This window comes from Microtus ochrogaster, chromosome 10 (assembly GCF_000317375.1).
Source record: "Microtus ochrogaster isolate Prairie Vole_2 chromosome 10, MicOch1.0, whole genome shotgun sequence".
Taxonomy (NCBI): Eukaryota; Metazoa; Chordata; class Mammalia; order Rodentia; family Cricetidae; genus Microtus; species Microtus ochrogaster.
In genome coordinates this window covers 34025499-34046795 of record NC_022016.1, presented here as the reverse complement: position 1 = coordinate 34046795, position 21297 = coordinate 34025499, and the positions used below count along the sequence as shown (strand labels likewise).

At 42.3% G+C, this 21297-nt stretch overlaps 1 protein-coding gene across 1 annotated transcript in view; it reads left to right on the top strand.

Annotated features, from left to right (window-relative positions):
• The first annotated feature begins 5284 nt into the window (after positions 1-5284).
• The window catches only part of Ccnb3 (cyclin B3), a 71025-nt gene continuing 55012 nt past the window's right edge, over positions 5285-21297 (top strand). The window contains exon 1 of the mRNA XM_013348291.1: positions 5285-5419. Within this exon, the coding sequence (XP_013203745.1) occupies positions 5285-5419 (135 nt within the window). The remainder of the gene's footprint in view (positions 5420-21297) is intronic.

The following is a 21297-nucleotide window of genomic DNA, read 5'->3' as shown; positions in this document are numbered from 1 at the left end:
GTTTGAGACATCTGAAGTGCTAGGGCTGGAGCTGAAGTCAGAGCTGTTTTTCAAGCCTCAAATAAATGTCTTTTGTGTAGTGTGTAGAGGCTTGGTGCCTCTCTTTGTGTAGTGTGTAGAGGCCTTGCTATTTGCAGAAACTCTGGTGTCCAGAGGCAGCAATATCCAGGGGCACCTACGAACTCTTGACCCTGTCTCAGTCATTGGAGTTGGGATCTGAAGGATGGCAGCAATCCTACTCTGAGACAGGCTCCTTTTGCCTCCCCTTGTTGGGTCCACAGGGGTTGTGCAAAGATGGGGACAGACCACCAAAGTCTAATAAATCAGAAGCAAACTTCATTCCAGGAAAAAAATAAAAAATAAAAAAAATCTCTATGGCCCACAAAAAGCTTATCAGCTAACGGAGACCACAGCCAGAGATGGCTGTAGCCAAGCATTAGGCAATAACAAAAGAATTTTTACAATCTCAAGGTAAAACTCAGATACAAACTGTCCTTCCTTGCAATTTCAATTAACAGAGCTTTTCAGTTAAACTAGTGTTTGTATTCAGTCCATTGTTTTCCCCTGGCTTTCCCTGACAGTGTTTACCAAGGCTCTGCACCTCCCCTGACACTGTCAGTTTTACACAGCAGGGAAGGGTAGGGGACAATATAAAACCAAAAGGTCAAAAGTCACGTGCATCCCATCATTGAAAAGTTAACTCAGCTCACATCAATGTCTGATCATGAGTGGCCAGGGGAGGGGGGTATCTAAAAGCTGATCCTCAGTTTGCAGAGCCACCCTAAGTTTGCAGAGGGCCGCTTCAACCTTGCAACTAGAGCAATGGGTTGTAAAGTGGAGTACCCCACTGTTAATAGTTAACCCTTAAGCTGCTGAGAAAGCTGCTGACAGTCTGCTCTCACTCTCCTCGGTTTACAACAATCCCTCAGTGGCCCTTCCTCCCACCCCTGGAAAACCTCTGACAGAAGTCCAGGAGGTCAGCATTTAGTATCTCATTAGATAGGGTTATAAAACTTCTAAATCCTCGTGGCAACCTGGTCCATGTAGACTGCCCATTGTAACCTCCTTCTGGGTCTGTACATTTAAAAGCAAAGATGGGTTGACTCACTTTGCCAATGGGAGAATGAAGAATGTGTTTTCTAGGTCCAAGACAATGTACATCCTTTTCTCTGGAAGAATCAGACTCGTGAGAAACAGAGGTTCCAGATTTCTTCACAGGCAGAAGAGGAACTGGCAGGGCACCCAGGATGCCTGTCTCTTCAAGCGAGGCAGTTTGGAATCAGTTTCCCCCTCTGAGTTCAGGGTCAATGGGTATTGTTTGATATGGACAGGGATAGCTGAACTGGTTAGATGAACAATTATAAGAAGTTGGTGTTGGGCCAGTCCTGAAGGCTTGATTTCTGTCCATACCCCCAGGAATCTTTGTTGTCAGTCTGAGAGGTAGTCCAGTTGTATCATATGATTGTAGGCAGAACTTTCAGCTAGGAGATATATTTCTGACAAAGGGGAAAACACCAAAATTTTGCTGGGTATCTGTATGTCTGTGTCTCATAAAAAGATGAAAACAGAACTGACAGAGACACATAGAAAGACACATAGAGACACACATACACACACAGACACAGAGGAAAGACAACCAGGAGTGGCCACCACCGCACATCCATACAACTGAACGTGCAGAAGGAATCTGGTGACACTCACACAGGTTTCAGATACTGGATCAGAGGCTATGTCTGACCTCTCCTATGTGTCCAAACAGAAGGTGCCTTAACCAGACTTACCTTCAGAGGTGACAGACCAGGTGACTTTCTAATTAGTTTCCTTTCGGGGTGGAGGTGTCAGATTCCTCTGAAATATTAGCTAGCAATTGATCAAAGGGAGTCTTGGGGACCTGGAACATCCGAGGTTATGAACCCCCTAGGAGATCCTTGTCAACCACACTCTTCTCTGCTCTGAGGGGCTCTGAGATCCCTGATGTCTTGAGGTCTGGTCTCTAGGGATCTTGCCAGGGACTTCAGAAATGTTGTGGGGTAACCACCAGAGAAGGTACTCAGACACAGGTTTAAGCCAATATCAAGTTGTTATTAACCAGCTAGCAACTACACTGGGTGTTTGGGATCCCAGTCTAGCCCTGAGCCTTTTTTATGGTGAGTTTTTAAACAGCCTGTGTTGCCATACTTCAGTTAGCAAAAGCAGTTAGCCACAAACAGAACTACGGGAGCCAAAAAGCAAGACTGGTACATTTAGACACTTTCCCAGAACTACGGGCTTTCATGAATTAGGGCTTTGTTTTAGTTTTGTCAGGTGGTGGTGTCAATCTGCTGAGTTTTACAGCCTGAATGGCACTTTCATCATGGAGTCAGTTGTGCTAAGGTCTGGGATAGAGTAAGGTCTGGGACCCTATTACTAAATCAGATCACTTCTAAAGTATCAGCAATAGTAGGAAAAGCTGCTCCACTTCCTGAGAATGGGTCTACCATATTAAGAAGATATTTATGTTTCTTGTTCAGAGACAAATGTGAAAATCTGTCAGTCTTCCCTCAGAAGATAATCCTGAAATTGATATTGGTTGAAGGAAGGAAGGAGTCCTGGTGTGGGGAGGTTTTTGTGCAGGTGGACCATTTCTGGGTGATAGCCTTAAGAAGGGCAGATGGGTGTGATAGAAGAATAGATATTGCAGAAAGTGGGAAAGAGGTTGAGACTCAGTGTGAAAGGGCGTGTGAATAACTGTCAGAAAGAGCTTTGCTTTAGCTTCAGGTATACAGCTCCTGTCCTGTAATCCAACCCTGCCAGCTCATAAGGACTCCCATAGCCCAGAGGGCCTGTCCCTGGGACTCAGAGTTAAGAGTGGGGGAGCTGCCCCAAAAGAAGAATAGAATGAGGGTAGGTTTTTTGGCTGGCCGCGTAAGCAGTCTCGACAGTAAAAGTATTTTCTAAGGCTATATTATTTGTTCAGGCCTGGTGACCTGACAGTGAATAACTGCCATCTGCTTGGGAAGATAAGAGGCTTCTAGCAGCTTTAATATTAGAAGCCCATTGGCAATCTGCGTGCCCTTGGTGGTAAGAAAGCCCCGTTTCTGTCAAATGGAAGCGTAGCGGCGTAAGATGTGGAATGAATGTTTAGTATCTGTGTATATGTTGGCAGGTTCATACTGTGCTAAGGGGACGGCTCTAGTGAAAGCTATGAGCTCTGCCTTCTGCGAAGCAGAGCCTGGTGGTAAAGGGGCAGACTCTACAACATATTCAGGGGACAGCCAGAGCAGGAGCCAGCAGAGCTGGGTGATGAGCTTCCATCCACAAACTAAGTGTCATCAGGCTGTGCCAGATGGGAAATGGAAAGCTTCAGATTTTTGTAGGGTTTCAAGCGACTGTAGGCAGGAATGGGTGAGGGTTGTGGCTTTGGTGAGGCGTCAGTCTAGCTGGGTTGAGAAGAGGAAGGCAATCAAGTAAGATAGCAAGGATGTCCTCAGAAGGTGATGTGAAAAAAGTTGCAGCTTACAAGGGGACAAAGTCGAGAGGCTCTCGCATGATAGAAGATCCTTGAGCCAATGCGAAGAAAGGGCACCAGGAGAAGCAAAGGCGGACTCAGGACTCCTCAGCCAGCAGGGAGGCTGCCATCGCCTAACTGTTCTAACTGTCTGGAAAGATTGGCAACAGGGGCAACAGTGGCTCCTCTCATTTGTCCCTAAGTCCCATTTTTAATAGTATACAGGATAAAGGGTTGGTCAAAGTCTGGGAGAGCAAGAACAGGGGTCTGTAGGAATGCCTCTCAGAGGTGAGAGAAAGCAGGTATGAGGAGTGAGTCTCAATCCTGTGGGTCATGACCCCTTTGGAGGTCAAACTATCCTTTCCCAGGGGTCATATGTCAGATAGCCTGCATATCAGGTATTTACATTACAATTCGTAACAGTAGCAAAATGACAGTTATGAAGTAGCAACGAAAATCATTTTACGGTTAGGGTCACCACAGCATGAGGGACTGTATTAAAAGGTCACAGCATTGGGAAGCTTGAGGGCTACTGCTCTATAGACTCAGTTACTGGGCCTTTGGCCGCTTCACAGATGTAATGAGCATGACGAGCGAAGTTCCTTGGTGGTTGGGGGTATGGGGGCCCACAGTTACTGTCTGGAGTTAAGAGTCAGTTCATAATTGCTAGAGCACAGCAGAAAACCTAGGTACTTGACGGGAAAGGCAGAATGTTGAGCTTGGGGGGGGGGCTCCCTATCATTTGTTTCCCAGAAAGTTAAGAGGCTAAGCAGTAAATTGTGAGAGCGAGAATGAGGGGCTGCGTAACAGACAACCATTTACACATCAGATTAAGCAGATGGGAAACAGGTTAAAAGAAAGGTCAGTGCCCAGGAATGAGGGTTATCTCAGAACCCCTGGGCGAGGGGAACAATCCAAGTAAGTCAAGACATTGTTCTGGTGTCCGGGTCCTCCCAGGTGAAGGCAAAGAGGTCATGTGGATCTGGATGTGAAGGAATGATGGACAAATTGTCCTTAAGTCTGTAGCAGTGAAGTGAGAAACGGAGAAGGAAATCCGAGAATACAGAGCATAAGGGTTGGGTACTATCAGGAATATAGGAAGGAAAGCCACATCCATAATCCTGAGGGACCAAACTAGGGGATAGGAGTCAGTACATTCAAGGACAGGCAAGATAGAGGTGTTATAGGATGAGGGAGTGGCCTTGAGAACACCTTTATTAAGAAGGCATTGTTTAACAGTTTTTAGGTCATGTCTATGTTTTAAGGAGGTGTGGTATTGAGAATGACAGGAGTGGGACATGGAGAACCAGTGTAGGACATTAATGGGGCATGATGAGAAGCCACCAAAGGAGAGGTGTCCCATACGTTTGGGTCAACAAGGGGGTCTGGAAGAGAATATGGTAAAACATTAGTGTCAGCTGGTGGATAAGAAGGCTCTTGAGAGGCTAGAAGGTGAGGGAACATTCTGGAAGGAGTTGGATGAAAAGACAAAAAGGAAAAGTGTTGTGTAGCCATGATGTCCCTGCCAATAATGGAGTTGGGCAATTAGACATAATGAGGAAGGAATGAGCAGGTGACCCCAGAGGGACCAGAGGAATGGACCTGTAGCCCTGGGCTTCTGAGGCAGGGTGATAGCACCCATCACGGTGATCTGAGTACGTACGTTTTACCAGAGTAAGCAGGAACTACAAACAGTGTAACTAGCAAATCTATTCAAAATAACAGACTTACCCCTTACTCAGACAGTCACCCTAGGCTCCTCTGAGGTTGTTGAGGCAACATCAGTCTTTGGCCACCATGCCAGGAAATTTAAAAAGTTTTTCTGTGGAGGAGGAACTTGAGGGCCTGGCCTATCTTGATCTAAAGCAGGAAGGGACAGTTGCTCCTCCAGGGTCTTGCCTGTCCATAGTTTGTGCAGGGTCCGGGTCGCAGGTAAGGTGGTTGTCACACTCAAAGCAAGCTCCAAATGGAATCTGTTGATGCCTCTCTTTGTAAGTGGCCTCACGGTTGCTGCCCGTGGCTAGTGTCTGTATCTATTATAGGAAACCCCTTCCATCTTTTTCTGCTCCTCCCTTCCATGCCATATTCAACAGATCTCGCTAGGGAATTTGTGACCCATCATCCAGTCTCTTAAGTTTTTTTTTATATACCTAATTTTGAAAATTCTTTTACATTAAATGAACTTTAAATTTATTATAAACTTGTTTTCACTTACTCGCAAGCTTAACCTTGTCAGTGTATACAGAAGACTATATGATGCGAGATACAAATTAGAGTCTTCCTCCAGCCTTGCTTCTGTAAATGAATTTCATTTGTACTTGGCATGACTACAGACATAGTTCTGAGCATTTTAAATAATCTGATCATTTGTAAGGTGACTTACCATTAACTTTTATATCTTCAAATAAACTTTAAACCATAAATACAGTTCATAGAGAGATGGGAAACCTCATTTTTTCTGATCCTTTTATACCGTACTTTTACAAAATATTACAGCTTTTAAAAAATGCCTTACCTTTCCCAAAGAACTAAAGCTTAACAAAGTTAGCAAAAACATACGTGGTTAGAGATGTATCTTTAAGTAAAGTCAGTTTCTATTAGCTTGAATATGACATTATAGACTTAGGAGTTCATCACCTTAATCAAACCTATTTTGTCAGTTAGTGAACCTTACCTTGTTCATGGTTTTGTCCTCTTCTGCTGTTTTTCACTCTTAGGACAAAAGTCATCAAACAAAAATCATCCTTATCTGAAATATCTTAGAGTTCTGATGTTGCCTAATTAGTCTAGGGAAAGAAAACCAAACCATCTTATAAAAATATCATTTTTTAAACAAAAGTTGAATCCAAGTTATCTAAACATATGGTATACCACAGCATTAAGGTTATTATACAGAGATTTTTAACTACCAACCCTTTACTGCAAGTTTTAAACTACCTTCTTCTCTGCTTGAGATTTTACAAATTTTTTTAACCACCCTCTCACAGTCTTACAAATCCTGAGATAAGAAAGTTTATGTTTTTAACAAAAGCTTTAGAGGTATCTATGACCTTTAATGGACAGACTTCAGTAGACAAAACCAAGAAAGGGGACCCTAAGATAAGCAGTTCTGTTGGAAAGCACTGCTCAGCGCTTCCAAGTTCAAAGTGTCTTTTTTTTTCTGGGATGTTTTGTTTTGTTCTCCTCCCTTTTTACAGAATCCGGTGGCCATCATGACGCAAAACAGAAGCTTTGGAGGAAACCTTTAAACAAGCATGCTAGGGTCTAGGGTAGGCCAAAAGCCCATCTCCAGGGCCGGCTGTTTAGTCAAGTAAAGGAACATGAGACAAATTATCAATCTTATCCATACCCAAGACACATTTGTATAGTTTGTGGAAGACTGAATCCAGTGATCAGAGCGAGGGATGGGAGTGGAAAGTAAAGAAGTCAGAAGCACAAAATGAAACAAAGAAACAAAAAGCTTAGAAATAGTGGGATTTTCGGTTATTTGCTTATACACTGGAAGTTCTCACAATATGTGAGAATTTGGAAATTGGGTGTGCCATGTTTGGCCATGAAGGTATTATCAATTTTGTACTGAGGCTAAGTCATACTGTTGCAAAACTTAAGGTGGCAAGACTTGATGGAATTCCTAAGTCTGAGAAGGGAAAGAGACTTAAGAAGACAGGATGAGGGGGATTGAAGACTTCAGTTTTCAGTGGGAAAAGCCCATGGTTAATTTGAGGAAGGAATGGGGACACCCTTAAGAGGATTGCAATCAAGAATTTCCAGGAACAGAACCAGAAGAAGGAGGGAGAGACTTAGGAAAGGGATTCAGAAATAGGAATGTCACCAGAGGAAGGATTGCAATGGCATAGGAGTAGAGATACAGGAAGGGAAACATTTGGTGTCATGGACACAGACTCTTAATCCAAGGGCAACCCCAAAGGGAAATAAACTTATCAGAGAGATGCCCAGGATCTACTCTTTGTTGAGGCCCCAGCAAGCAGGAGGGACCGAGAAGACAACTCCAAGAGGCAAGGAGAGAGATGAATGGGTACACCAGGTGGAGGAGAGAAATGGCTGAAGAGACGAGCCCTAAAATTTTTATTATCCAATATGGTGTGTGGAAATGTTGTGGGGTATCCACCAGAGAAGACTGCTTGGACATGGGTTTAAGCCAATAGAAAGTCTTTATTAGCTGGCTAACAACTACACTGGGTGTTCAGGAACCCAGCGTAACCCTGGGCCATTCTCAGGGTGAGTTTTAAAACACAAAAGCCATGTCCTAGACTGACATACTTCAGTTAACAAGAACAGTTAGCCAGAAGCAGAACTACAGAAGCCAAAAGCAAGGTTAGTACATTTAGAGGCTTCCCAGAACTATGGGCTTTGATAGATCAGGTCTTTGTTCTTTATTTTGCAACTGGTGTTGCTGTTGTGCTGAGTTTTACAGCTTGAATGGCACTTCCATCATGGAGTCAGTTGTGCTAAGATCTGGGGCTATGATACCATTCCCCATTAATCTTAGTGAATGAGTCAAATCATGGACTCATCCTGCTCTAAAGAGCTGGAGTTGGTTCTAAGGACCATTAATTTTACTGAGCTCATACATAATAATTGGACATATAGTTTGCGAGTCAGGGGCCCTCTGTTGAACCAATCAGAATGAGAATTAAAGACACAGTGCTGACAGAGGAGCCAGGGGGACCAAAGGAACAGAGACTGGTATTAATTATTTGATTTGATTTATGCCTTTGGGTTTTTTTTTTGAGATTTTCCTTAACTATGACAAGCTTTTTAAAATTACTTCTGACCAAGTGGAAATGCCTGGGTTAAAGATTTTGGATATTAGACAAGTTTCAGCCCCTTGTAAGTCCTCAGACTTTAATTTGGGCTGAACCCAGTCACAGTGAGTTTTGTCAGTCAAAGGGTTGACAATAAAGGGGCCACTTGTCTAAGCATAAGCAACAGTCCTGCCCGATTTTTGGCTATGAGTGATTAACTCTATTCTAAGGGTGCCTTCCTGTGGCATGGAGTCTGATTTACCAGGTTTTTCCTGTTTCCCAAAGGCCAGAATATTTTCTAAGGAATTTTCAGGAAGCCTCAGTTTTACAACCCCAGTTTTTACAATGGAAACTCATTTGTTTCTGGAAATTAGGGGGCATGCATAGAATTGTAAACTCTGTATTCCTATCTCAGAAGATAATCTACAACATCATTCATTTCTCCAACACAACCAGACACTTAAAGTGATCATCAGTAAGTAAAGGCCAAGATGGAATATGGGTTGTTGGTCGGTAGTCACACTAACTAATACCTTCCCTGTATCTGTCTTCTTCACTTTCCAGTTCAGGCCTGAGGGCAGTGGGGAGTTGGACCATTATCCTATATTCATATCCATAGTTTAGAACATAAGACTCTGAAGAGGTAGAGGGGCAGGGATTGGGAGGGCCTGGGGCCCAATGAAACCTTAATTTCCATGGGTCCATAGTCCAGAGACAGTCCATTTGGCAGCAGCATCTGTGACTTCTGTTTTCTTGACCTGGGTGTGGTGGATCCGTGGTGCGATGCCAGCTTCCTTCACTGCCATGGAGTTGGGGGAGTCACTGTGTAGGGTCCTTTTCAGGATAGTTTCCCTGCCCCTTTGGCTACTCGCTTGACCTAGACAGTCAGAGATGGCTGGATCTCTCAGGTATCCTGTGTGGAGGACTGGAGGGCCTGTAGTGACTTGAGAATGGAATGGTTAGAGAGTTCCACCAACTGCTGCTCTCTGAGCCTGGGAAGCAGTGGGGAAGTCTTCCAAACATAGTCTCATAGTGGGTAAATCCCTCCCTATATGGGGTGCAGCAGGCTAAGCAAAGCAAAGGAAGGAGGCCTATCCATCCTTTGCTGGACTCTAATGAGAGTTTTGTTAGGGTTTCCTTTAATGTCCTGTTTATTTTTATTAATGTGCCCAGAACTATGAGGTCTATATATGCAGTGTTTTTAATCTATGTCTAAAGCTTTAGCCGTTAAGTGAGAGGTTTTGGCTATGAAATCTGGGCCATTGTTGCTAGGAGGAGGCCAAATCAAGGACCAGTTCCTGGAGGAGCTTTTAAGCTTCTATTTGGGCAGTTTCAGTCTGCATGGGGAATGCTTTCACCTACCCTGAAAACTTATCTTTAAAAACTGGCAAATACTCTTAACCGCCCCCCCCCCAGCAGGCCGGATCATGGTGAAGTCAGTTTTCCCAATGTTTGCTGGGATGTTTGTCTCTCATTTGGGCCTTTCCTGGGTAAGGGCTCTCTGCTTTGGATTCACTTGAGCACAAACCTGGTATCTGACTGAGACATCCACACTAGGTTGTCCAGTCTAAGTATAATATACCTTAGTCTGAGCACCAAAGAAAGTTTTGTGGGCCCCAGATGAGTAGCCTAGGGAAGGTCGGTTACCAGAGTCCTGCCAGTTATTTCTGGAGAATGATCTTTCTCTCTGCTGTTCTCCATTCACCTGTGGGTTTGAGCTGTCCATTTCTTCTTTACCATGTAGTATCAGGCAGCACTGAGTCAGGGGTATGTCATCAGAATAGCAATAGGCCCCACTGATCTTAGGGCCCTTTGTTTAGCATCCAAGACAGAAGCCCTATAGTGGAGGACATCAGTTTGTAGGGGAAGCCAAACAGCATCTAGGAGGGCCAATATTTTTTAAAGTCCCCTTATCCTGCAGTGAGAAACCCTCTTTTTCTACAGACATGCCCAGTAGTAAAAACATACTGACTAAAAGTCCATGTATATGGTAGCAGACTTCTCTTTTCCCCATCTGAGATCCAGTGTCAGATCAATTAGTTTTGCTGTCTGGGCTGAGCTACCTTGCTTGGGTCCAAATTATTTCAGTTGAAGTAGCTACTATAGTTTCCCACATACCTGATTTCATCTTTTATCTCCGGACAGTCGTGGAGGAGCACCTGTGTCATCAGATGGGGGAGGGGTAGCCAAACTGATGGCAGTGGCAGTTGGTTTCTCAAATCAGACTCAATGATGTGCTAGGAGTAGGGCCTAGTAGTGGGTCATGCCGTCAGTGAAACAGCCATTAATCAGCCAGTGTTCTGGGGCTCCTCAGAGGAGGGTCTCGACCATGTCATGGGGTGCTGTGACTGTAGGATCCTGACCCGGAGCTAACTTGTTTATTAAACTAGTAGTAGCCACCACAGTTCTTACGTTGGGCCATCCTGTGGCGACAGGGTCCAGTCATGTGAATAGGTATATCCCACAGTGTTTCCCTGGCCCCAAAGTTTGAGTTAAAACCCCATTTATGTTTTGTTTCATGAACAAACAGATGAAAAAGCTTTGAAGATATTTGGAAGTGTTAGGGCTAGAGCCAAAGTCAGCTGTTTTAAAATCTTGAATGCCTTGGTTTAGTCTCAGGCCAGATTAGGAGCTTAGTACCCCGCTTTGTGCTAATGTATAGAAGTCACACTATTTCCATACAAACTCTGGTGTCCAGAGGCAGCAATATCCAGCTGAACCTAGGAATGCTTGACCCTCTCTCTTAGTCTTTGGAGTTGGGATCTGAAGGATGGCAGCAATCCTACTCTGAGACAGGCTCCTTTTGCCTCCCCTCAGCTGGTAGCCGAGACCCTCAGTGGCCCTTTTATAATCTATTTTTTCTAGGAAACATGTGATAGAAGGGCAGGAAGCCTGCATTTAGTGTCTTTAAATCCAGGGACAACCTGGTCCAGGTATATTACCCGCTGTAACTTACCTCTGGGTCTGTCCATTTAAAAGTGAAGATGGATTGACTCGCATTTGCCAATGGGAGACTGAAAAATGCATCTTTCTGGTCCAAGACAGTGTACACCTGTTTCTCTGAGAGACTCAGACTCACGAGAATCAGAGGTCCCAGGTGTCTTCAGAGGCAGGAGAGCTGTATTCCAGGGTTACTGGCAGCGCACCAGGAACCCTGCCTCTTCAAGCCAGGCAATATAGATTGTCATTTCCCCTTTTGCGTCGATGGTCACTGGGTATTGTTTAATCTGGACAGGGATAGTTTAACTGGTTAGCTGAACAATTATAGGAGCCTGGTGTTTGGCCAGCCCTGGGGGTCTTGGTTTTCTGCCCATACCCCTGGGAATTTTTGTTGTCAATTTAGGAAATAGCTTAACTGTATCTTTTGAATGGAGGCAGAACTTTCAGCTAGGAGATATTCTCCTGATAGAGGGCAGGACACCAACATTTTCCTGGGTATCTGTAAGTCTGTGTCTCGTCAGAGAAGGGGATGATGACTTTCAATTTACGCAAAATATCTTGTCCTAATCAGTTCTCTGTTGTTAAACACCCTTTTTAGGTACCTCTACCAACTGGGACCTAATTATTCCTTTAAAAATTTTAAATTTTTATAACTTTTTTTCTAATATCTGTGGCTGAGTGAGTCTCAGAAGAGATATTTTTGGTAGCTGCCTTTTAATTTCTTAAAAAGGACCTAGAAAAAGTTGCTTTTTTGGTCAGTGTTCAACAGAAGGGACAATCTATCCTGTCTGGGCTGCATTGCCTGGCAGTGACTGCCCTGCTCCACCCCTAAGGGAGCTTATTTTGAAACTTTTTTCAGAGAATGGTGGGTGTTACAAGGAGAGGCTGCTTGTTCATCCTGGCCACCTGGCTAGCTTAGCCCCGAAATAACAACACAGAATCTGTATTAATTAAATCACTGCTTGGTCCATTAGTTCTAGTTTCTTCTTGGCTAATTCTTTTTTTTTTTTGGCTAATTCTTATATCTAAATTTAACCCATTTCAATTAATCTGCATATTGCCACATGGCAGTGGCTTACTGGGTAAAATTCCCCGTGTCTGTCTCTGGTGGAGCCATGGCGTCTCTCTGACTCTGCTTTCTTCTCCCCAGAGTTCAGTTCTGTCTTCTCCACCTACCTGAGTTCTGCCCTATCAGGTCAAGGCAGTTTCTTTATTTATTAACCAATGAAAGCAACACATAAAAAGGAGGGCCTGCTACACCAGTGAGTTTCATGGATCATTGTTTAGAAGGAAGATATAACTCATGAAAGAAAAAGACGTGGAATTTTCTTCTTTCCTTCAGGCTCAGCCAAGCAGAACTTTTTCCCTTCCTCTGGTCTGTTTAGAACAGGCCCAGAGCGAAAAGAATGCTTACCTAGGAGAACTATTTCCCTCTTCCTGTATGTATTCCACTAAGATGAAAGTGGCCTTGGATAAGAGGCCTGATCTCTCCCCACCAACCCTGTTCATGAGCAGGAGCCGAACAACAAAACAACCAAGCACTCCTGCTCCCAGAATGAGACAGGTGGAGATTTTTTTTTAGATTTCTCTAAGAGACCTGACATAGCCGAATGGAAGCTGGGTCTGGGGGAGGGTTTCTTACCAAAGAAAACCACTGGCCAACACAGAAAAACAAAACTAACAGAAACACACGCGCGCACACACACATACTAAAAACAACCACTGGTGGCTACTATACATTCACACACTTGAACAGACATGGGAAGCTCATGATGTCTCAAATGGAGCCATGATATGGGATCAGCAGCCATGTCCAATCTCTCTCCAAACAGAGGGCACCTTAGCCAGACGTACCTCCAGAGGTGACAGACCAGGAGACTTTCTAATTTGTTTCCTTTTGGGGTGGAGGTGTCAGACCCTCTGAAGCGTTATGCAGCTATAAATCAAAGGGAGCCCTGGGACCTGGAACATCTCAGGCTATTCACCCCCAGGAGTCCCCTGATCATTGCACTCTTCCTCACTCCAAGGGGCTCTGAGACCCCAGTGTCTTGAGGTCTGGTCTCTGGGACCTCGGTGGAACCTCCTGAAATGTTGTGGGGTATTCACCAGAGAAGATTGCTCAGACATGGGTTTAAGTCAATAGAAAGTCTTTATTAGGGCGCCAACTACACTGAATGTTCAAGATCCCAGTGTAGCCCTGATCCTTTCTCAGGGTGAGCTTTCAAGCACAAAAGCCATGTCCTGGGAAAGACTCAAAATGTACTAACCTTGCTTTTGACTCCTGTAGTTCCACTTCTGGTTGAGTCTTTCCCAGAACTATATGGACCTTGATGGATTAAGTTTTTGCTTTCATTTTGGCAGGTGGTGCTGTCTATGTGCTGACTTTTATGACCTGACTGGTACTTCCATCATGGAGTCACTTGTGCTAAAGTCTTGGGGCCTATTAAGTCTGGGACCCTGTTACAGCAGGAGCCAGTATAACTAAATGATCTGCACCTGGAAAGGCCAAATCAGCAGTTTGGTGAGGAGGGGCCCTTTGGAAAGGGTCCTAGTGTTCTGATCTGAGTTTCAGCATCAACTGTGAGGGCGTACTGAAACCACCAAACTGAACTACTAAGTAAAAAGAAAGGTTTATTGGGGACCCAAACTGCCAAGGCTATCTCTTGAGGGGAGGCAAATGGTGGAAAATCAAGCAGGCTTTGATGATAATTAGCAGGGTTGGGGTCTTTGAGCTCATACAGGCTGTTTACATTGACCAGGAACTAGATGCTCTTGCCCAAGGTAGTTGAACCATGGGAGTGGATTAAAGGAAGTCCTGGTAAACAGAAACCCGAACTTTGGATTCCTCAGGAATGTTGTATTTAGGCTTCTGTTTCCTCAGTAACAATCTTTCCATTTCCCTGGCCAGAGCATTTCTGCTTAGGATATTGTTGTCAGCACTGCCATTTTGCGGGCTCACTTTGGACCTTACAGTTCTATGTTTTACCATTTATTGAGGGAACAAACCACTGCTATTGTAACAAATAAAGCTATCACCTAATTAACACTCATTAGGAGGAGAGGTAGCTATATCAGAATGGCTCCTACAGACCTCTCACCCTTAGACATATTAGCTCCGATGGAGAGGCCAAGCAACTGCTCTTTTCCTCTTAAATTCTTCTTTAGTTCTGCTAGTTTCTGTTCAACTGCCAATCATGTTGTGTGATTTTCTAAAGAGATGTGGAACCACCATTTATCATACCAAGACAGGGTACCAATGATAGACCAAAGAAATAATTCCATCTAAGTATAGCTTGCTGCATGGTATGTTTATTTTGGTTACTTACAGGAGCATGGGTGACCACCGGTTGCTTACAGAAACATTGTTGACACAAAGGCTTCTGTATCACCCCCAGACAAAATCTTCAACCCTGGTGTGCCCTGCAGGACGTGAGACAGCTTGGCTAGCCAGAGAGCCCCCAGATTCAACAATTAATACTGCTTATGTTACCTTGTGAATCTTAAAATTTTCACCTCGGGTGCTTTTTAGTTGGTGTAGATTTCATTAGCTTCCTGAGCCTTGAAAGGTTTGTTGTCCTTCTTGACTCGCTTCCTCTTTTAAACCTCTCTCCTTGATATTGAGGTGGATGTTTCAATTTAGGGGAAAGAACTACATAATATCCTGGTTGCCCTCTCAGACTCCATGTCTGAACGAGTTTTTATCTTGTTAGTTCACAGTGTCAACGTGAATTATAGCCAGATGTTTGATCCAGGGTAGAAAGACAGATTTTATTCAGGCTAGCACAGTAGAGGAGAGATTTCAGACGAATGAATAGAGCACAGCATCACCAAGACAAAAGCCTGCCCATCTTAAAAGTACTAAGTAACTTTGTAGGTGAGATCAACCGATATGATTAGAACATCTTTGTTTGCTGACTGGGGATAATGAGTTTGGCTTTTCCCATCTGTCTTAGTTTAGGTTTCCATTGCTGTCAAAAGACGCCATGACCACAGCAATTCTTACAAGAAAAAATTTATGTGGGGTGACTTGCTTACAATTTCAGAGGTTCAGTCCATTATCATCATGGCAGGGAGCATAGTGGCATGCGTGCAGGCAGACATGGTGCTGGAGCCGAGAATATGTACATTTTGACTGAAGGACAACAGGAAGTTGACTGACTGTCACATTGAAGGAAGCTTGAGTGAAAGAGGCCTCAAAATCTGTACCCACAGTAACACAATTTCTCCAACAAGGCCACACCTCCTAATAGTGCCACTCCCTTTGGGGGCCATTTTCTTTCAAACCACCACACTTTCTTTTTTCAGTGATTACAGTTCAAAGGCATGACTCTAAGGTCCTTGAGAAAGACTTTGCTATATTGTAGAAGATAACATCTCAATGACATAGAGAAAGATTTTATAACTGTAGTTTTTTAAAGTATATATTCTTGGGAAAGGGAGTTAGTGTCTGTAGTAAGATACAGAAGGAAAAAACAGTAAATTCCTTTGGCAGCATTAAGCTTTCTTAGGCAGGATTTTAGGGGACTTTGGTTTTCATTAAATTAGGAACGTAGTCTTGTGCTTATATAACCAAATTATTTGTTCAAGCATCTGTGTGTGTGTGTAGTGTAGTAGTGAAATAATTTGTCCTGAAAGTTTCAGTTCTTATATATCAATGTTGAGGCCTACTTGAGGAGAGGCCTCAAAGGAGCCCGACTAAAAATCTGATCATGAAGAGAATCAGTATTGGTCAGTCAACATTCACAAACAGGACTGCCCCACCCCCATGGCATTCTTTTCTTAGAGGAATTATTTTCTTACTCATCATTTCTTTATGCTAAAAGTATTTAAATATTTTCTTCTAGTTTATTGAAATATATAATGTATTGTTGCTATCCATAGCCACCCTGTTGTACAATGGCATATCAGAACATTTTACTCCTGTTTAACTCTAACTGACTCCCCTTTAGTCAATCTTCTTTATTCTTACCTCCTCTAGTCTCTATGGTCTCTACCCTGAACCTCTATGAGAACAATTTTTCGGATTCCACATTAATGGGATTAAAAGGTACTTGTATTTCTATGCTTGGATTAGTTCCCTTAAATTAATATTCCACAGTCCTATACAGATCATACCAAGTGACAGGATTTCATCTTTTCATGACTAAGTAGTATCTCACGATATATATGTACTTCTCATTTCTTTATTCATTCATTACCTGATAGACAGAGGTTTGTTTTCCATATCTTGGCTACTGTGATTAATGTTGCATCTAAGAGGGAAGTACAGACTCCTCTTAAACATGACAAATTCATTTCCTGTGGATATATACCCAGTAGTGGAATATCTGGATCATAGAGTAGTTCAATTTTTTATTTTCGAAAGACCCCCCGATATAAATTTCCATAGAGACTAAATTATTTTACTTTCTTATCAGCCATGTGCTCTTCACCAGCACTTTAGATTTTTGTATTAATTATGATAACTATTTTGATTTGTATTTCTTTGGTGAATACTGATGTGCATTTTTATATGATTGTTGGCCATTTATATATCTTGTTTTGAGAAATGTCTGTTTTAACCAATGGTGCTGGTAAAATTGCCTGTGTTATGCAGAAGAATGAAACAAGAACATTATCTCTCACCAACTAGAAGAATATATTACAAATTGATTAAATAACTAAATATAAGTCTGAAAAAATGAAGTTAGATATATAACTGTTCCTCGATATTGGAGTGGGTAGGGACTTTCTTGGAGAAAGCTCAGAAAAGAAAAGCAAACATCTGATATAAAGGTTTAATGTGTAAGAGGTAAAGATACAAGCTACATAATAGGAGGAAATATTTAAATTACATATATAACAAGAGTTTAATATGTAGATATACAAGTGACTCCAAACAGAGAACTTTTGGTGATTAAACACAAAATTGGGTCTCCTATGTCTGTTATTCTTTGTGGAATAAGAAACAAAGGCAGAAAATATTTATATGTTCTCTACATACAGCTATATATATACACACACACATATCCCTAAGAATAAAACTTGATGTCTTTTGGACCAGAAGGAGGGAACCACCAGTATCTTTGTGTGGGCAATGTCTTATCAATTCCCCAAGTGACAAAGAGAACTGTAGACAATAGAGCACTATCCAATGATACCCTGAATCTGTCATCCTGGAGTCTAACTAGAAACAAACAGTAACAGTATTTGAATATGAGACCAATAATGAAAGGGTAGGAAAAGAATCAGTGCAACTACTGCTTCTTTGTCTGAGTTGCTCAAGTTCTCAAAATGGCTTTTACTGACGATGGGGTGGGTGCAGAAGGAGAGGAGATCTATTCAAAGACTAAAAATAAAGACTATGCTGTGTTCATGAATGAATACATGTGGGTAATATATACTTAAATAATACATCTATATTGCAAGTCTGGAAATCAAATTGTGTTGTCTTCCTTGTATGTACCACAATTATAGGCATACAATTGAGGGTCAAGAAATAAACACCAGTTTTGAAATTTAGTCAGGAAGCATAATTGAGAAGCCACAGAGTCATGGGATCTGCAAAAAGTGATAAAATAAAATTTGTTCATTTACCCAAGTGGGAAAAATTGTTCCCAGAACAATGAATGTTATACTTTAGGGCATATGCGAGTCATCTGGCAGCCACTTAGAACAAGATATTTGAGCTCCATTCCTGGCTTTCTAATTTTGAAAAATAGGCTTGTAACATCTACAAAACATTCATGCACCTAAGGTTCAGAAACCACTGTGGAAGAGGGTCTGGAAAGATTGCAAGAGCTGAAAGATCAGGAAGTTTGCTGTGAGAGTATGTCTCCTAGTGATAGCAGAAGCTACATCTATAGAGTCTCACCAACATGAGTGCCAAATGTGGGCTGAATAAGGATGACACTAATGAGCATGGCAAACTGGATGAGGAAAAGCCCAGGAGGCCTCAACCATACACAAAGAACTCTAGGCAACTGAGGAGCTGGGAGCAGGAGAAGTGATCTTCCCCAGGGAAGAGTAGCACACCGATTGGTTATCAAGTACCAGACCATCAGCCCTGAAAACATGCATTCAGGCAGAACTATAGGTATCGAACAAGTTTCTATTTAGAAATATATATGTATACACAAATACTTATATGTATGCAATAACAATTAGTAAAAAATAATGTATGTTATTATGTTATATATTATATACACCTGTCCTTTTCCATGATCAAGAGTTGAAGGAAAAAATAAAGACTTAAATATTGAAGTGACTAAGGTATTACCACCGTGTTCTGAATTTATTTTGTGTCTACTTAGACACATCTAGGTCTCCCATCCCCCAGTAGCCACATCCACCTTGGCAAGGATTTTGAGACTGTCTAGGACCCTGGTTATGGTCCTTCCGTGTTAACCAAAGTAATTAATGCTTGTGTGAGCTAAACCAGAAAATAAAAATAATTAGAGAAACCGTAAATCAAAAATAATTGTCATGCTGTGTCTGGAAAATACTGCTAATCTCTGCAAAAAGACAGATGTCACAAGGTTGCTCCAGCCCCCTGGAACACAAATGTGATTGTGCTCTTAAAGTTTTTGTTTTGTTTTTGTCTTTTCAAGTGCTCCGAGCATTAACCTACTCTTGGTCTGGTCATTATTAAAGGGCTCTTATACTCTTAATTGACTTAATTAGCATGGTTGTCAGTAACTATCCAGCATGGGTCATTTCAATATCTCTAAACATTCTCATTTATTGTTTCAATTTTATATGGAAACTCTTAAAGATAAACATAAATTCTCCACAGTCAGAGGCTCAATTAAACAACTAAGGACTGTTGTATTCCCTTGTAGACTTACAACTATTTTGGAGAGGCAGGTTTGGTTTGGCAGTAGAATTTGAAAAAGAGTGGCGAGGAGTATATGACAAGGTTTTCAGGGAGGAAAGGCAAAGGAAAATGTTGTAATTATATTATAATCTCAAATAAATTGAGGTTTAGACCATTAATAAAGTAATAAACTCCTTATAAGAAAGAAAAAAAGAAAAGTCTTCTGCTAGGCTAAGGTTATAGGCTAGTTGCAGACCATCCTGAGATATTTAGGAAGACCTTGCCTTGAAAAAATATATATGTCATTTAAAAAAAAAAAACCCCACTCCCGAACGGTCTTCACAAGCTGTCTCATCTAGTCACGCAATTGTCCCGAAAAATCATCTCTTGTAGTCGCCCTCTTATTCAATATCATGCTATGATTCATATTCTTCCTAATTGTAAATTGGCTAAAACAGGTTTTTATTCTGAAATATAGTCTTTTGGTAATGTTGGAATTCGAACCCACATCTCTCCTGGAGTTACGTCATCAGAACCTTAACCTCCATTTTAAAACTCGAGGGCTAACACGTCGACGGGTGTGGGGGGCGTGGTTTGTTTCTGGACGCGTCCATTGTGTTGAAGCTGGCAGGGGTGTACAGGTGCGTTTGGAGATTCGTAAGTCTTTTATTTCCTCTAGACTTTGGAGATTCGAGCCAGAAATAATTTGACCAAACTTTAAAAACTCCCTGCTGTGATCTTTTGACCCCATCGCTTGGTTTAAAGCCCTGTGAGTGGAGCACGGACTCTGCGTCCCCCCCACCCCCACGTCCCGGGTGCTGAAAATGGCGGGTAGTCGGCAGTTGTTCTTCGCGCCTTTTAGCAGTTGCTGACAGTTGGTAGCGGTTCGCAGGTGCCGCCATTGGTACCGGAAGGTCTTCGAGGCGGTGATTCTCCCTGTCCTGGTAGGCCCCCAACGTATTTTTATTTTAATTCCGGTTGAGGGTTCCCTCCTGCCATTTTCAATTTGTAGATGACGTGGTCCCCCCCCCTCCCCCAGATTGGAACGTTCCCAGCGTTCCAGCGATTTATGGTTCTTTACCTTAGAACAAATACTTGTTTTATTGTCTGTTAAAATCCCCTTTGCCTCACATTTTTTATGAGTATATTTTGGTATGAGGGATTAAGATGCTGGAGGAGATTTGGGCTGACAGAACTAGCGATTTCATGGGTACATTTTTTTTCTGTCAAACCATCAAATTTGAACACCTGATAGGAGAAAAAGGTTTTAAAAGTACTTAGATGTGCTATTACTTGGTGTTAAAACCTTTATTTTCAGTCTATATAATGTCATCTTTGTTAGCTGTACGCGAGGGTAAAGCGTTTCGCGCCCCACCCCCCAGTACTTTGGCCAGGCTCCATGGAACGTAGGCCCGGAAGATGGCCTCCAGCTTGCCTCAGGCCTTGACTGGCACTCCAATGGTGAGGTGACCTGTCAGCCACAGACCGCCAGTGTTTGGCGCCCACAAATCAGGGTCCTGGGTAGAGACCTATATGGTTACTAGAGATAGCAGCTTTTAGAAAAATGTTTCCTCAAAGAGTACATTTTGAGGAGTTGCTCCTTGACAGGAAATTTAGTAATTCCTTCCTAATAGTATTCCCCATTCAGAAAACCTTAAATGTTGTATTTGCTAAATTTTCTTAGTTTTCATTTTTAAAAAATACAGATGGTTGAGTGAAGGCATAACTTATCCAGCTTTGTAATAGGATTTAGCGCACCCTTAGTCCCCCAGCGATTCCTTATGGTAAACTTTGAATACACTTCTTTGGCTAAGTTGATTCTTAATGATGCCATTGTAAATAGATTTTTTTTCTTAATTTAATTTTCAGATAATTCCCTGTAAGGGTATAGACGTCTAATTGATGTGTTTGTTGTTATTGTATCCCAAAACCTTAAACTTATTTGCTAGCGCTAATCATCCTTTCTGTAGGTTTCTTTTTAACTTATCTGTATATGTAGTAGTTTATATATATTTAATTTTTGGAATAAGTCTCATGTCCTTGCAATAAGCTCATTTGTTAGTGGTATTTTTGTTGTTGTATTTTTTGAGACATAGTTTCTCTGTGTAATAGTCCTGGCTGTCCTGGAACTCATTTTGCAGACCAGGCCGGCCTGAACTCACAGAGATCCGCCTGCCTCTGCCTCCAGAGTGCTGGGATTAAAGGTGAGTGCCACCACTGCCTGGACAGTGGTATTTTTTAAATATATTGCTAAAATGTATTTGCTAGTATCTTAGGGATTTTCTTCAATCACATGTTGGCCTGTAATT